This window comes from Dermacentor albipictus, chromosome 6 (genome assembly GCF_038994185.2).
Source record: "Dermacentor albipictus isolate Rhodes 1998 colony chromosome 6, USDA_Dalb.pri_finalv2, whole genome shotgun sequence".
In the NCBI taxonomy this organism is placed as follows: domain Eukaryota; kingdom Metazoa; phylum Arthropoda; class Arachnida; order Ixodida; family Ixodidae; genus Dermacentor; species Dermacentor albipictus.
In genome coordinates, this window is record NC_091826.1 from 132,499,011 (window position 1) to 132,516,453 (window position 17,443).

Here is a 17,443-nt window from a genome sequence, read left to right on the forward strand (position 1 = left end):
GTGTCCCTTGTGGATTGCGTGATGGTGGAATTGTCGGATGTCTGCGACTAGTTGCACATTTGGTCCATGGTTGAAAGGGGACATCAGACACTGGAGAGCTGCCTTTGAGTCACATAAGAGGGACCATGAATGTGATGATTTGTGAACAATAAACTCCAGAGCAGTACGGATAGCTGCGAGTTCTGCAGCCATCGATGATGTAATGTGAGATGTCTTGAACTTGAGGTTGACACACTCTGCGGGAATCACCACTACTCCAGCTGAACATTCCGTGTAAACGGAACCGTCCGTGTAAACATGGATGCGTCCTCTGTGCTTGTCATGTAGCACTGAAAGCACGGTTTGTTTGAGGGCGAAAGTTGACATCTTCGGTTTCTTTTCGATACCGGGAATAACAAGAAGAGCCTGGAGTGGATGGATGCACCACAGCGGTTGAAATGGTCGTGCTGCAGGCGTTAAGTTTGACGCTAAAGTTCCATGGTTGGCGGCAATAATCTTGCTAAACGCGGAACGAGGTCGAGCGGCAGGAAGGGAGGCGAGATGAAAAGATGGAAGTTGGGCGAACTGCCTGATATGCATCCTTAAAGTGTCGACTTGAAGATGCGTACTGATGGGGTGGTCATGCGCGATGGCTACTGTTGCTGCCGTGGATGCACATCTGGGAAGACCAAGGCAAATTCGCAGAGCTTGAGCTTGTACAGACTGGTGGGCACGGAGGTTTGTCTTTCCGGTGCCACCTAGTACAGGTAAGCTATAGCGCAGGAGACCGAGGAACAGTGCGTTATAGTGTTGGAGCATTGCACTCACAGATGCACCCCATGACTTTCCCGCAAGAAATCTGAGCACGTGGGTTACCATGGCTAATTTCCTTTTTAGGTATGAGATATGAGGGCTCCAGGACAGGTCTTGATCTATTATCACTCCCAGAAAGCGGTGCGTCTTCTCGTAGGCAATTGGCTGTCCAATAATTCTGATAACATACGGTTTCATTGCTTTACGCGTGAAAGCGACTATAGAGCACTTCTCGGAAAACAGCTCCAGACCTCGTGCTCGAAGATTGCCGGGTGTTAGTGTGGCCGCTTTTTGAAGTTTGGCGCGCACCTGGGGACGCGTCACTCCTGATGACCAAATACATATATCGTCTGCATAGATCAACACATGGACGGATGGCGGAAGGGTATGAACCAGGTCGATGAGCACGAGGTTAAATATAGTGGGGCTCAGGACTCCGCCTTGTGGTGCGCCACGGTAGGTGTTGTGTTTTGATGACGCACCATGCTCTGTTTGCACAAAGAATGACCTGTCCTTCAAGAAGCTGGATATCCACTGAAAAACAAGGCCGCCTAGGCCAACATCGCCCAAGGCGTTCAGGATGGCTTAATGGGTTGCGTTGACATAAGCGCCTTTAACATCCAGGAACATCGCCGCTGACAGTCTCCTGCGGCTTTTTTTGTGCTGAACAGACGAGACAAGTTCTATGACGTTGTCTACAGAAGAGCGTCCGCGTCGAAAGCCTGCCATAGCATCTGGGTATAACTTGTAGGGTTCTAGGTACCACCCTAGACGCGACAGCACCATCCTCGCCATCACCTTTCGTAGACAACTGGCCAGAGCAGTGGGACAATAAGACGCCACGTCTAGGGGTGATTTACCTGGTTTGAGCAGAGGCACAAGGCGGCTGGACTTCTATGCAGCAGGAACTACTCCTTCACGCCATGAATTATTGTACACCTCTAGAAGTGCATGTCGATATGGTTGACCGATGTTTCCAAGAGCTGCGTATGTCAGCCCGTAAGGCCCAAGCGATGAGGAACGTCTGCACACTGCCAACGCCACCTGCAACTCCTCGATGGAAAACAGATTCTCCTCACGACAATCCCACGAGATTGGAACATCACGGGGGTCACGTTTAGCGAAAGACCTTAAACAACCTTAAAACAGAGGTCCACCGCTACGTCGATCTCTCTGCGACTTTGGTAGAGAGCCAGGCATTTGAAGGGCTGGCGTTATTGCGGTGGTTTTCGAAGACCACGCACTGTTCTCCATATATGTGACAGGAGTTTATGCTGATCAAGGGAATAAGAGAAGGTTTTCTATCTTAGAGACTGCTGGGAGTTGATCCGACGCTGGATCTTCTTCTGTATGCGTCTAGCCTCCCTTAGGTCGTAGATGGACTTGGTGCGCCTGTACCTTCACTCCGCGTGACGGCGGATTGCTCGAACCCGCTTCAATCCTGCTTCAAGTTCAGAAAATTTAGGAATAGGCCTTAAACCTATTGTGGCCTCTTGAGCAGCGACGTTAATTAGCTTCTCGATGTTGCCAGGTATACAGTCCTGGATCTTTTGGCAACTGTTCTCCATGAGCAACGTGTATTTAGGCCGGTCGATGTGATGAAGAACAGTAGTAGAGTGTGACTTGCGTATGACATCGATTTTAATATATGTTGGAACGTGGTCATTACCATGCGTTTCGTTGTCCGTGAACCATTTCACACTGGCACCGAGGCATCTTGAAACAAAAGTTAAGACCAGGCAGCTGCTGTATGTTCATCCCCGCAGAAAAGTGGGACTGCCATCATATAGGCAGCAGAGCTCATGGTCCGAGGCGAAGGATAGTACAAGTCTTCCTCAACAGTCCATCTTTAAGCTTCCCCATAGGGGATGATGCGCATTGAAGTCGCCGGTAGTAACCCATGGTCCAGGTGTCGCTGTTAAAATTGCACCTAGTCTTGCGTTGTCAAATCAACTCGAAGGTGAAATGTAGGCACCTACGAGCGTGAGTGCGACGTTCTTGCATGTTATAGTCAAACACACGTAATGACTGTCGTCATCAGGTGCCACTGGGTGTAAAACATACGTGAAATCGCATCTGATATAAACGATGACCTTGCTGTGGTCGCTACAGGTGGCAGACATGAAAGCTTCATATCCTGATAGGTGGATGGCGCTCTCAACGTTTGGCTCACAAATGACGATTATTGGAAATTTGTTCTTAAAAAAAAACGGACGAAAATCCGAAATGCGCGATTGAATGCCTCTGACATTCCATTGGAAGATAGACGCTTCCTTGGCCTCTTGAAAGAACGAATATAGCGGAGCAGCCATGGTGCTTCTCAAGACTGGACAGTAGCGGATTCAGGGCATCCAGTATTTGAAGTGCGCCTTGAGCCGCCGGAGTGTTTATGGCGGTCAGTAGTACTCGTAGCGTGTTCATAAGGGCCCCTTGGTTGCTGCCAGAAGGTGAAGCAGGATTCGGCAAGCGTGCTACATGTTGTCGCTCCGCTGGTGGATCTAGTCGTGGCAATGCAGGCCACTCCTTCATGAGGCAATGATATTGGAGACTTTCTGCTGAGGAATCTCATTGCTGTTATTGCTAGTTGTATGCGGAAGTTTGTGGACTGTCAGTGGACGCGGTACATCCTTTGCAATAGCAGTGGGTTTCCTAAATCTCCGGTGACGTGAACGTCGGCGTCGCACCTTAGCGGCAGCCTCCCTTTGCGAGGAAACATCCCTAACCATTTGCCGGAAGGCTTTCGCCTCATTTTTTACATGTGGGCAATTATTTGAAGTTGCATCGTGAGAGCCCTGACAATTGGCGCACTTTTGGTTTTCTGCATGACAGGCGTCGGAGCTGTGTGGCCCAGAGCACCGTGAGCACACGGCAGCATTTGTGCAAACCGCACTAACGTGCCCTATCTTTTGACACTTCCTGCACTGAAGCGGCTTTGGCACAAAAGGCCGTACAATGCGTCGGACGTGACCGACCTCGACGTCTGACGGTAGGCTGTCCCCTTTGAAAGTTAACTTGACACACTGCGAGTTGCCCAGGCGACTGTCTTGCAATATGACAATTCCCTCTGTCACCGGCTTGATGAGCATATGCAGGTCAGCATCGCGCATGGAATTATCTACGTCATACACAACACCTGCCGTAGAGTCATGATCGTCTTGTTTATAGCAGCGTACGTTGATGCTATCCAGCACCTTAACGTTGCTCAGAATGTCTAGCGCGCTGCGGTTTGTGACATCTATAGCGTGGACGTTCTTACGGGCGTTGATCCTTACATCTTTGATCTGACCCGGAACAAGAGCCTCGAGCGATACAGATGTGGCTTGGTGGTTGATCAGGGTAAGACTGTCGCTAGCAGCCACAGGCACAAATAAAATTGTGAGGTCTTTCACGTAGGGATCACAGTTGCCCTACTTGTGGAAGGAGATGTCCTGACGAGCTTTCTCTTTGCTTTGTGCTTCGCTACGGGCACGAAGTCGCTGTCATCCGAGGTTTCATCACTGGTCCCTGAGTAGATCACAGTGTCCTCGCTGTCAGTGTCACCTGGGTGACTAGACCGCTTTCTTGGTGCGGCCGCTGTTGACGTAGAAGGACCAGGAACCCCTCCAGGCGACTCCACGTCTATCGCCGTAGTTAAGGGAGCGGCGTCTCCCACAATGTAGCTTCAAATTCTCAGAGACAAAAAGGCAGCGTTCCACACTGGACACTTCGAGCTGGACACTTTGAGCTGGAGTATTAGAAGAGGCGGACAACGTCAACACGACAAATCAAAATGCATATTCATCTAATTATCAAAATTTTATAAATGAACACCTGAATCATTAATTTACGGCATATATTGTAGTATACCAATTGTAGCCGTCGAGTTTGCAAGAGTATCTATTTGAAATCAATTTTCAGGATGACATAAGTTTCAAGAAATTTCGCAAAATGTGCGACAAAATACACAGGCGTTTCAGTAACGTGGGCTTCAATGCACAAATAAGCGTTTTGTTAAAGAAGTAAATGGAAGAACAGTGCATTTTTACGGCGAGTTTGCTGGTGCGTATTTTCAAACTAGTGCCATTCTGGAAATTAATTCCAAGTGAATACGCCTGGTAAACTCAGCGGCTACAACTCACATATTGCAATATCTGTCCTATAGTAATGAAGATGTTCATTAGCGTATTTTTCATGTCGTCACTATGTACTATGTATTTCAATTTTACAATGTTACTATGTATTTCAATTTCACGTGCAAGTAATGTCCGCCTCTTAAAAAATCTAGCTCAAGGAATATACTTATGTTATCTGCAACAGGCGTTCTTGAAAAACAACGTAAAACTTCAATATGGTCAACCCGTACGTTGTACAGGTCCGTCTTTGTCTCCCTGATGTGACTTGTGAAATATGAATAGATAGAAATATGAGATCTTCGACGAACGTTCTGCTGGAGCTAGCACATAATCTGACTTTCAGATTGCACTATCCCCAAGCTGAAAAGCCATTTCGCTCATTTATTCTGCCCAATCGAAGTTAATGAAGACCTGCATAGCGCCATAGGGGTATTAAGAACGCATTATGCCCTCAATTATTGAAAGATTTGAATAGCAGGCTGTGTGTCTCAAAGCGACCGGATATCGCGCTCATGCTCCAGTGTGTGTGCCTGAAGGGCTTTTCAACCACACGCGCTCACGAGTGTCAATAGCAGCAGAAGAAAGCTGTAGAGACAATAACATAGCTGCAGTTACTAAGGATGATGAGTTGTCGCACAGCGGTAAGAAAACGTGGGTTTGTAAAAGCGTAATTCTCTTTTCAGACCGCAACAAATTGGCTAGCCTTTCTAAAAAAAATTGCGCATGAACAAAAAGGCCCAATTGGGAAAATATTCACAAAGATAGATAAATTCTTTATGTTTAACAGAAATAATTTACTGAATTCCACTGTCATGTGCCAAAACACCTCACACAGACAGGTAGGTGTCTAAATGGGCGTTTGAGAGAATGGAGCAAGAAGGCTAACAAGATCCTTTCCAATTGTTTTCTCGCATTTCTGTGCGAAACTCCTACTCCTCTAGATTCGAAGATGCACTAGCTTTAAGTGCACACGACGCTTAGCTCACAGTGCTGAACATGGAAGCAAAACATATCTACTCTTTTGCTGACCAGCCCATCAGCAAACAATAGTGCAGAAGCAAACCCCCATGCCATTAGGAGGTTTGAGAAACTTTATAATGGTAGCAGTGGGAACAAAACGATGACGGAGTAAATGGACCCAGGACGAGCGCTGACTCAAAACTAACTTTACTGAAACACACATCAGGAATATAAGCGACACAGGCGATCACATGGGCAATTGAGGAACGCACAACCAGGCCCCGTGGATATGAGGCATCTGTTACTGTATCGAGCTATATAGGTAAATTAATTCCTGCTGATAAAGCGCCATCGAACGCTGTCCAATGCACCACGTGCCCTTTCGCTCAGTGTAGGCTGCTTCCACGACTAATCTGGTGGATGCATCACTACGCTTAAACAAGATTGTTGTGTCTTTGAGCAGAGACTTACACTTACATTGCCGGCAATGGTGCTACACATGCGCATAGGCATTCTTGTCCAAGGACAATTGATGCTCCCTAAGTGTTACAGTGCTGCACCGGCCGGTTTGCCCTATGTACATTCGCCCACACTTGCGATGCGAGTGTAAGCCTGTGTTCAAAGACGCCACAAATTTGTTTAAGCATACTGGTACATCTGCCAGGTTAGTCGTGGAAGCAGCCCACATTGAGCGAAAGGGCACACGGTGCATTAGCAAGCCGTCTATCGCACTTTCTCAGCAGGAATTAATTTACCTAGATAGCTCGATACGGTAACATATGCCCTGATTCCAAGTGGCCTGGTTGTGCGTTCCTCGATTGGCCATGTGATCGCCTGTGTCGCTTATATTTCTGATGTGTGTTTCAGTAAACTTAGTTGTATGTCAGCGCTCATCCTTTGTTCTTTCACTCCGTCGTCATTTTGTTCACACTGTTATCATTATGAATGCATGCCAACTCGCCCAACTTTCCACTTTAATACGGTTTGAGGAACATCAATGCCTAGGGTGCCTGCAAACTGTTCAGTTCAATGTATCCCGATGACTCGTAGTTGTTAGCTGTTTTTTGTATGTTATAAAACGATGTTTGAATTTGATTTTTCTTTGTGGGTTTGTGGCTCAAGGTTCTTCCAACGTCTACCTTCGACTTTTCAGGATTAGACATATTAGGCATTGCTTCTTTGAAAGTGGGTCCGGCGTATCTCTTTGGATGGGGCATGTTTCACGTTAAGATATATCGACAATTTCTTTCGGACTATGGAAGCAGATGCGGCAGTTGCTGCAGGAGTAATGGACAAGCCATTCTACGTGGGTTGGCTGGACTCGAGCTCGTGCCGCAACACGCACATAACTGACGGGATCTATGCGAGGGACCTGTGCACAGGCAAGCGCAAATGCGCGCGCACACGTACCTTGTTGCTAAGAAGCCCTTTCCTGCCCAGCAATCGATTGAACACCGCGGTCGAGACGTTAGCATCGAGCGCGCTGAGCGGGTCATCCAGAATGTATACATTGCTGTCATGGTATGCCGCCCTTGCCAGGCAGATCCTTTGCTTCTGTCCGCCGCTGAGGTTGTAACCCTGCATGGATGATTACACCGTCAGTGCCTTCCTTAAAGCTATCGCTAACGCCTGACATTTTCGCTAGGAAAATAGGTCGTAGCGTCGATTTTTTTGCGTAGAAAGGATCCCTGGGGTTAAAATCAGAAATTTTGACTTCTCGTGAATGGATTGGTTGGTCCTACTTAGCGTTTCGAACCCTTCTCGTGAAGCACCCTCGGGCATACACTACTTCATGGAGTCCAAATGGCATCCTCCTGTGCTAAGCTGCGGCGATGATCGATTAACCGGTACTTAGAGACAAAACGACAAACTTTATTCTATACTCATAAGTCTTTCACCACCTCAATTCAGGAACCTCTGTGAAATAAATTGTCGACGTAGCGGACGTTTAACAACGCCTTTCTAACGGGCATCTTGCTTTATAAAATACTTAACAATATATACGTAGCTATTTTCACGTAAACTATGAACTATATTCATGTCCGTACTTCAGAGTTTTGTTCAACCGTCACACAAGGTTACCATTTTGTAAGTAAATGTGTGGAAGGAAGTGAAGTGCCAGCTACTTCTTTGCAGCGACGTGCTATTACAAAAGGAACACTGCGGCGAAAACACTGCCATAGCAATACAAAAGCACTCAATAACGAGCTCTCGGGAGTTGTTCACAAATATTGACACATAGCATAAATGTTCACAAATATGAACAATGAAAAGCAGCACATCATCACGTGAGCTGGCTTTATGTCGCCTGCTACTTCCTTATCCTCGTGCGCACTGCCTGGTTATTCTGCGAACCAGTAGTTGGGTGAGCATGCACTATGCCGCATCAATATGGGCCCGGATTGTGCGTAACGAATTACATGTAGTTAATAACTTGCAAGTCATATTCGCAGTGTGCAGTACTGAGTTACTGCTTGAACCACAAAACTTAGCAAAACGCTTTAGAAACAATAATTATTGGGTCCAGCGGACGTTGATGGTACCACTTGGTGCATGGAGATCATCCAAGTGCTCCCTATGAGCTCTGCCGGTCTGTGCAGTGCACTAGTCTGGCCCTGGGGCCAAGACTAGCATGAGAAGAAGCTAGTGTCAGCGCTTTCTTGGCCGACAGCCATCCTTTAGGCATAACGCTACAAGTTAAAAGCACTACAATTTCCGACGTGTTGAACCACCTTAACGGGAACCCCCTGTGTCTTTGGGTAAATTCCAATTTACGGATTTAAGCAAATGTAAAACGCTAGAATACTTTTAGTAGACAACCGCCTAATTCGAATGAAATTTGTCGCATTTAAAAGTGTACTAGCGCCGATTGTATGACATAAAATTTAGATTTGGGCGTCAAATCTCCTGCCAAAATTACAAAGACATCGGAAAAATAAAGAAAGGCAAAAATATAGCTTACAAGTGCATGATTATGCAGTAAAACCACTATCACAGTTTTGTGAAAACAATCTTTGAGAGCAGCTAAAGCGCACAGATGTGATAAATAAGTTTGCCGCTGAGGTAAAATTCTTAAAGTGCTTAGGAGGGTTTTACGGAAATCCTACTTTCAAATTAGTGATGTGCTACAGAGCGGTGTATGTTATATCATTTGTGAGGCTTAGGTGTCGGCAGAGCATACGCTCGGCACGTGTAGTGTCGCGCGGACATGTGTCGTGTGTCAGGTGAACTAGCACTACCACGAATCAATAATTGTTGGGCTGGAGGGTCTTGCATCACTGATGAAAAACATTTATGCAACAAAAAGACGACGAGTACCGCAAGGGAGCTCCTTCATCCCTCGGTGCGTTATCTTTCTTCCCTGATTCTGTGCGTCGTCCTTTTTCTGCTCGTTTCCTCATTAGCAGTTCCATGACTCCAAAGTGCCAGGTATGTCATGCAGGCGCCATTGCTCGCCTTTCCCCTTTTCTTCCCTTCTTTTTTCTCCGTTTGTCGATGCTGTCCCGTGTATTTCTTGCCAGTTTATTTATCTATCAAGGCAGTCCAACCAATCTATACGCCTTGACATTATAAAATTACATGCACTACCCCATGGGCATACTGCGTTCAATATGTTTTTTCAGTTCCAGCAATCTTTGTTTATCGCATTAAGCACTTCGTTCAATTGAGCCTTTTGAGGTGGAATATCTCAAGCAGGAGATGTTAATGAAGACACAAACTGCGTTGTCAAGCTGGGTAATTATTGAAATTCATTAAGGAACATTTAGATAATGCCGACTTTCGAGCTCATGTCATAATTTCAGTATTAAGTGCGGACAACGGGGAAGTGAAGGGGCGAAGCATGCTTAAGAGAAGTCCTAGGGCTAGCGTGATGTTTCAGTTATCTGCCTGGAAAACTGGTCTAAAGCACGGTTTTTAATGCTGAGATCATCCTATTCAGGCATGCTCCGAAAAAAGGCTCGCGATGCAGAGAGCGCTGAACTAGTGCTGGACCAACAACGCGCTGTCTTTGCAAACTGTACAAAAACAATGCGAAAAGCCCATCATCCTGCGCACCATCGCACCCTGAGCCTAGGCCAAATCTTTCAAAATGGACGGCGGTATCACCATCGCTTCATCGCAGCCTTCATACAGAGCTTGAACCAACTTGACGAGTTGATGATGCAGCCACCTCGCTGTGAAAAATAACCACTGCTGCTCATGAGATATGGCGACGCCAATATCGGCGACAATGCAGCTCCGTATGTCCTTTCAGAAGTTCAGAAAGACGCATTAAAGACCGAAGTTGCGATTCAGTACTGCAACACTAAATCTTGCCTTTAAAGGGCATATATTTAGTGATATTATCAGCGTGGAGAGTGGAAATGTTAAAATCACCTTTTCTCCGAGTTCAGTCAGATCTCCGGCAGGCAACGACGATATGTCTCTCGTGAGGGCGCAGGCTTCGAGCACCTCCCGGTAGCGGTCGGGCTCATAAGCTTCTCCGAACAGCACATTATCCCTGAGAGTCATGTTGAACACGCAGGCCACTTGCGGCACGTACGCAACTCTACCCTGCAAGCCAAGGAGCGCTCATAGCAACACATGCGCTTTGCGGAATCCAGTGCTGTCTTGTGCCATCGCCATTGCACACGGTTTCAGCCGAGCACACTATGGAAAAGTGTTGTACGTGGTAAAGCCTTAATATAAATATTACGCATATACTAGAACTATCGTAGCAGGAGTTCCCGCAACTCAAGCAAGTAAGTAGGTTTGCTCAGCCGTCGTAGCCCTAGTATCCGCTGGAAGAAGTTTCCAACCCTGAAAATAATGCGGCTCGCCAATTAGCCAATCTAGCAGAGCTTCTGTGGTCAACATTCTCAAGAAGCGCACATGGCCGAACACGAACACAGAAGGCTCATAAGAGTTCGCATAAGTTTGCTGATGTTTTAGGGAATCGCTCTATAGCTGTTTCAGCCCATGTGGATTAACATTTCTCATCTTATAGCGAATTTCCGACCACGTTTTACATTTTGGCGAGCCGTAATAGGTGAGTTCAAAGAGCGAGGAAAGCAGGCAGGTTCGGCAACTAAAGTGACGCTCTAGAAAAACTTCTGGTTCTGTGCTACATAGTGTTATGGCTGTATAACGAAATTCTGACGTGTTAGTATAGTGTCACATGTGTTCTTTTTGTCGTTGTATTTGTGACCCCACCTGCCCTATGTAATACCCTCGGTTGCGAGGGCCTTTAGGGGTATTTTGTATAAATACGTAAATAAATAAATAAGTCGATAAATAAATAAATAAATGGGTAAAAAATAAATAAATAAAAAAGTAAAGATGGAATAGTATCTTCCCTAAAGCACTCTGGTAGACGTTAGAAAAATGTTCACATCTGAGAAAAATCCCCAAAACCTAAACAAAATATCAGTACCATACTTCACATAACATAAATAAAGTACACGAGGACATCTCAGCATTTACTATGTGTGCTAATGCGAAAGCAATAGCGTCAAAATAAACCCGGCTTAGTGGTCGTTCGAGTTATGAACAGTTCGCCGGTAAGCGAGTGCGTTGTTGCATGCATAACAGCAGCGCCAAAAAGCACGCACACAACAGAAAGGAACTCTAACAGACAGGAACAATCGCTGCAATGACAACTGAGTTTATTCCGTGAAAAGAAGATTAATATAAAGGCTACTTCGCGAATGCGCGTTCGGAGAAAAAGAACGCGTGCCACCGCAACACCCCACCAAGTACATCTTATCTTTTTCCTGAGAAAAGGTCGCATTCCAAACCACATAACCCAATCGACGCATCACTAATGCAATTACTACCGATTCTCATTATATGGAAGGCTTCCGGTAGCTCTCGTGGTGTCTTGTCTTTGCCCCTACCTAATATCTTAAGATGGTGTAGTAATGGGTGGCTGCAATGCAAAAGTGGGGAAAAAGCAGGTTGGGGAACAAGCAATAGGGAACTACAGCGTCGATTCAAAGAATGCTAGAGGAGAGATTGTGGCAGAACCCGCAGAATAATGAATGCCTTTTTCAGGAAGCGTAGCAACAGAAAGTGGATTTGGAAAAGCCCTAATGGTGGAAAAAGAAATGAAATTGATTGCACACATTCTGCCGACCCCAGCACAGTGCAGGATGTAGAAGTGATAGGCAGGGTAAAGTGTAGTGATCACAGGTTAATCAGTGGTAGGATTTAGCTCAAGTTGAAGAGAGAAAGAGCAAAATTGGTCAAGAAGAAACAGGTCAATCTAGGGGCAATAAGGGTAAAAGCAGGCAGATTCAGGCTGGTACCTGGAAACCAATATGCAGCCTTAGAACCAAGTGATGATGATTGCATAGAGCGAATGAATGAAACCGTAACTACGCTTGCTTTAAAGGCAGCAATTGAAGTGGGAGGTAAGGTACCACGGCAATCAGTAGGCAAGCTCTCCCAAGCAATAAAGGACCACATGAAGAAACGACAGAGAAGGAAAGCGTCGAACTCAAGAGATAATATAAAATTCGCGGAACGCTCACAACTGATAAACAAGGCGAAAATAAGTGATATTCGAAACTACAACGTGCGAAAGACTGAAGGAGCCGTAAAAGACGAACGCAGCCTGAAATAAGTGAGAAGCAAGCTTGGCATAGGACAAGCCAAGATGTATGCACTGAAAGATAAGCAAGGTAATATTATCAGCAATGCCGAAGGTATAGTGAAAGCAGCCGAAGAACTTTATACTCACCTGTACAGTACCCAGAGGCGCCAGGATAGCTCCATTATAAAGAGTAATGAACACGATACAGAAATTCCTCCTATAACTAACGATGAGTTCAGAAAGGCCGTACAAGACATGCAATGAGGAAGATCGGCAGGAGAAGATGAAATAACAGTCGATTTAATCAAAGATGGCGACGCATTATGCTTGGAAAACTAGCGGGTCTTTATAGAGATGCCTATCGACTGCAAGGGCACCAGAAAACTGGAAGAATGCAAGAAATATACTAATCCACAAAAAGGGAGACGTAAAGAATTGAAAAATTATAGGCCCATTAGCTTACTCCAAGTATTCTATAAAATATTAACCAAAATAATCTACAGTAGAATAAGGGCAACACTGGACTTTTATAAACCAAGAGAACAGGCTGCCTTCAAGAAAGGATACTCTACAATGGATCGCGTTCATGGCATTACACAGGCAATCGAGAAATCCGCAGAGTACAGTGAGCCTCTCTATACCGCTTTCATAGAATAGGAAAAGGAATTTGATTCAATAGAGATACGAGCAGTCTTAGAGGACGCAAGCAAGGCGTACAGACCGCTTGTGTAAATACTTTAGAAAGTATCTACAAAGATTTCACAGCTAACTTAATGATAAGAATTCTTAATCACGTATCGAATTCGAATTCAAATTCACGCACGAGTTCTAATTCTATAAAGAAATGGGTCAGAAAGGGAGACACAATCTCTCCAATGCTATTCACTGCGTGTTTGGAAGAAGCATTCAAGCTATAAAACTGGGAAGGCTTAGGAGTAATGATTGACGGCAAATACCTCAGCAACCATCGATTTGCCAATGACATTGTTCTATTCAGCAACACTGCGGACGAGTTACAACAAACGATTGAGGACCTTAACAGGGAGAGTGTAAGATTGGGGTTGAAGATTAATATGCAGAAGAGAGAGGTAATGATGAATAGCTGGGCAAGGGAGCACGAGTTCAGGATCGCTAGTCAGCCTCTAGAGTCTATGAAGGAGTACGCTCACCTAGATTAACTAATCTCAGGGAACCCTGATCACGAGAAGGAAATTCACACATGAATAAACATGGGTGAGATCGCATGCGGCAGACATTGTCAGCTCCGGACTGGAAGCTTACCATTATCATTGAAAAGGAAAGTGTAAAACAGTGCATTTTACCGGTGCTCGCATATGCGGCAGAGGCTTAGAGATTGACTAAGAGGCTGAGGCTTGAGACCAGGTTAAGGACCACGCAAAGAGTGGTGGAACGAATAATGCTAGGCACAACGTTAAGAGACAGAAAGAGAGCAATTTGGATCAGAGAGCAAACGGGTATACACAATATTCTGATTGACATCAAGAGAAAAAATATCAAGCTGGGTATGTATGTAATGTGTCGGTTAGATAACCGTTGGACCATTAGGGTTACAGAATGGGTACCAAGAGAAGGGAAACGCAGTGGAGGACGGCAGAAGGCTAGGTGGAGTGATGAAATTTGGAAATTCGCAGGTGCTGGTTGGAATCGGTTAGTGGAGGACAGGGGTAATTGGAGATCGCAGTAAAAGGCCTTCGTCCTGCAGTGGGCAAAAAATATGCTGCTGCTGCTGATGATGATCAATATCTTCGCAATCTCAAAACGCGGCGAATTCTTCTTGCAGGAAATGCAGTGCTGTACTAAGCGCACGGGGTGCAAGGGTGCAGCGGTGGCGTAGAGGTAGAACACCCGCCTCGCGTGCAAAGAGGTCCGTGGTTCGAATCCCGGTGCCGGCAATTTTCCACCGGATTTAAAAAAAAATCCGCGTGTTGATAAAATTGCATAAACAGGCCCGGAGTGTGGCCTGATCCCGGTGACCAGAACCGGTAACGCACTCCCTCACCAGAGCAGGATTGGCCACCCTGGTGCAGTACTTGGCCACAACCTCCTATATGAACAACACAATCAAACCCCGGCCCTCAGTCCCCAGCAGCTGCGAAGCAACTGACCACGGCGGTGGTCAGACCTGCGACGCTGCAGAGGGTGCTAAGAATCATTGGCTCCGGACAGGCCGCCATTGGAATATGAACCTGGCAACGTTGACGGCTAGAACGTTATGTAGTGAGGCGAGTCTAGCAGCGCTATTGAAGGAATTAGAGGGCAGTAAATGGGATATAATAGGGCTCAGTGAAGTTAGGAAGCCAAAAGAAGCATATACTGTGCTAAAAAGCGGGCACGTCCTGTGCTACCGGGGATTAACAGAGAGAAGGGAACTAGGCGTCGGATTCCTGATTATTAAGAATTTAGCTGGTAACATACAGGAATTCTACAGCATTAACGAGAGGGTGGCAGGTCTTGTTGTGAAACTTAATAAGAGGTACAAAATGAAGATTGTACAGGTTTACGCCCCTACATCCAGTCATGATGAGCAGGAAGTCGAAAGCTTCTATGAAGACGTGGAATCGGTGATGGGTAGAGTGAAAACTAAATACACTATACTAATGGGTGACTTTGATGCCAAGGTAGGCAAAAAGCAGGCTGGAGACAAGGCAGTGGGGGAATATGGCATAGGCACTAGGAATATCAGCGGGGAGTTATTAGTAGAGTTTGCGGAACAGAATAATATGAGGATAATGAATACCTTCTTCCGCAAGCGGGATAGCCGAAAGTGGACGTGGAGGGGCCCGAACGGCGAGACTAGAAATGAAATAGACTTCATACTCTGCGCTAACCCTGGCATCATACAAGATGCGGACGTGCTCGGCAAGGTGCGCTGCAGTGACCACAGGATGGTAAGAACTCGAATTAGCCTAGACCTGAGAAGGGAACGGAAGAAACTGGTACATACGAAGCCGATGAATGAGTTAGCGGTGAGAGGTAAAATAGAGGAATTCCAGATCAAGCTACAGAACAGGTATTCGGCTTTAACTCAGGAAGAGGACCTTAGTGTTGAAGCAATGAACGACAATCTTGTGGACATCATTAAGGAGTGTGCAATGGAAGTCGGTGGTAACTCCGTTAGGCAGGATACCAGTAAACTATCGCAGGAGACGAAAGATCTGATCAAGAAACGCCAATGTAAGAAAGCCTCTAACCCTAGAGCTACAATAGAACTGGCAGAACTTTCGAAGTTAATCAACAAGCGTAAGACAGCTGACATAAGGAAGTATAATATGGATAGAATTGAACATGCTCTCAGGAACGGAGGAAGCCTAAAAACAGTGAAGAAGAAACTGGGAATTGGCAAGAATCAGATGTATGCGTTAAGAGACAAAGCCGGCAATATCATTACTAATATGGATGAGATAGTACAAGTGGCTGAGGAGTTCTATAGAGATTTCTACAGTACCAGTGCCACCCGCGACGATAATGGAAGAGAAAATCGACTAGAGGAATTCGAAATCCCACAGGTAACGCCGGAAGAAGTAAAGAAAGCCTTGGGAGATATGCAAAGGGGGAAGGCAGCTGGGGAGGATCAGGTAACAGCAGATTTGTTGAAGGATGGTGGGCAGATTGTTCTAGAGAAACTGGCCACCCTGTATACTCAATGCCTCATAACTTCGAGCGTACCGGAATCTTGGAAAAACGCTAATATATTCCTAATCCATAAGAAAGGGGACGCCAAAGACTTGAAAAATTATAGACCGATCAGCTTACTGTCCGTTGCCAACAAACAATTTACTAAGGTAATCGCAAATAGAATCAGGAACACCTTAGACTTCTGTCAAGCAAAGGACCAGGCAGGATTCCGTAAAGGCTACTCAACAACAGATGATATTCACACTATCAATCAGGTGATAGAGAAATGTGCGGAATATAACCAACCCTTGTATATAACTTTCCTTGATTACGAGAAAGCATTTGATTCTGTCGAAACCTCAGCAGTCATTGAGGCATTACGGAATCAGGGTGTAGACGAGCCATATGTAAAAATACTGAAAAGTATCTATAGCGGCTCCACAGCCACTGTAGTCCTCCATAAAGAAAGCAACAAAATCCCAATAAAGAAAGGCGTCAGGCAGGGAGATACGATCTCTCCAATGCTATTCACAGCGTGTTTACAGGAGGTATTCAGAGACCTGGATTGGGAACAAATGGGGATAAAAGTTAATGGCGAATACCTTAGTAACTTGCGATTCGCTGATGATATTGCCTTGCTTAGTAACTCAGGGGACCAACTGCAATGCATGCTCACTGACCTGGAGAGGCAAAGCAGAAGAGTGGGTCTAAAAATTAATCTGCAGAAAACTAAAGTAATGTTTAACAGTCTCGGAAGAGAACAGAAGTTTACAATAGGCAGCGAGGCACTGGAATTCGTAAGGGAACCCATCTACTTAGGGCAGGTAGTGACTGCGGATCCGGATCTTGAGACAGAAATAATCAGAAGAATAAGAATGGGCTGGGGTGCGTTTGGCAGGCATTCTGAGATCATGAACAGCAGGTTGCCATTATCCCTCAAGAGAAAAGTGTATAATAGATGTGTCTTACGAGTACTCACCTACGGGGCAGAAACCTGGAGGCTTACGAGAAGGGTTCTACTCAAATTGAGGACGACGCAACGAGCTATGGAAAGAAGAATTATAGATGTAACGTTAAAGGATAAGAAAAGAGCAGATTGGGTGAGGGAACAAACGCGAGTTAATGACATCTTAGTTGAAATAAAGAAAAAGAAATGGGCATGGGCGGGTCATGTATTGAGGAGGGAAGATAACCGATGGTCATTAAGGGTTACGGACTGGATTTCAAGGGAAGGGAAGCGTAGCAGGGGACGGCAGAAAGTTAGGTGGGCGGATGAGATTAAGAAGTTTGCAGGGACGGTATGGCCACAATTAGTACATGACCTGGGTTGTTGGAGAAATATGGGAGAGGCCTTTGCCCTGCAGTGGGC

The 17,443-nt window shown here is 45.7% G+C and overlaps 1 protein-coding gene across 7 annotated transcripts in view; it reads right to left on the minus strand.

Moving 5' to 3' along the window:
• The window catches only part of LOC135902261 (uncharacterized), a 761,927-nt gene that overhangs the window by 205,967 nt on the left and 538,517 nt on the right, over positions 1–17,443 (minus strand). For all 7 annotated transcript variants that reach the window (XM_070541346.1, XM_070541345.1, XM_070541343.1 and 4 more), the window contains 2 exons: positions 10,242–10,418; positions 7,275–7,442 (listed from right to left, as the gene is read on the minus strand). In XM_070541346.1, coding sequence (XP_070397447.1) covers positions 7,275–7,442; positions 10,242–10,418 — 345 coding nt within the window. The remainder of the gene's footprint in view (positions 1–7,274; positions 7,443–10,241; positions 10,419–17,443) is intronic.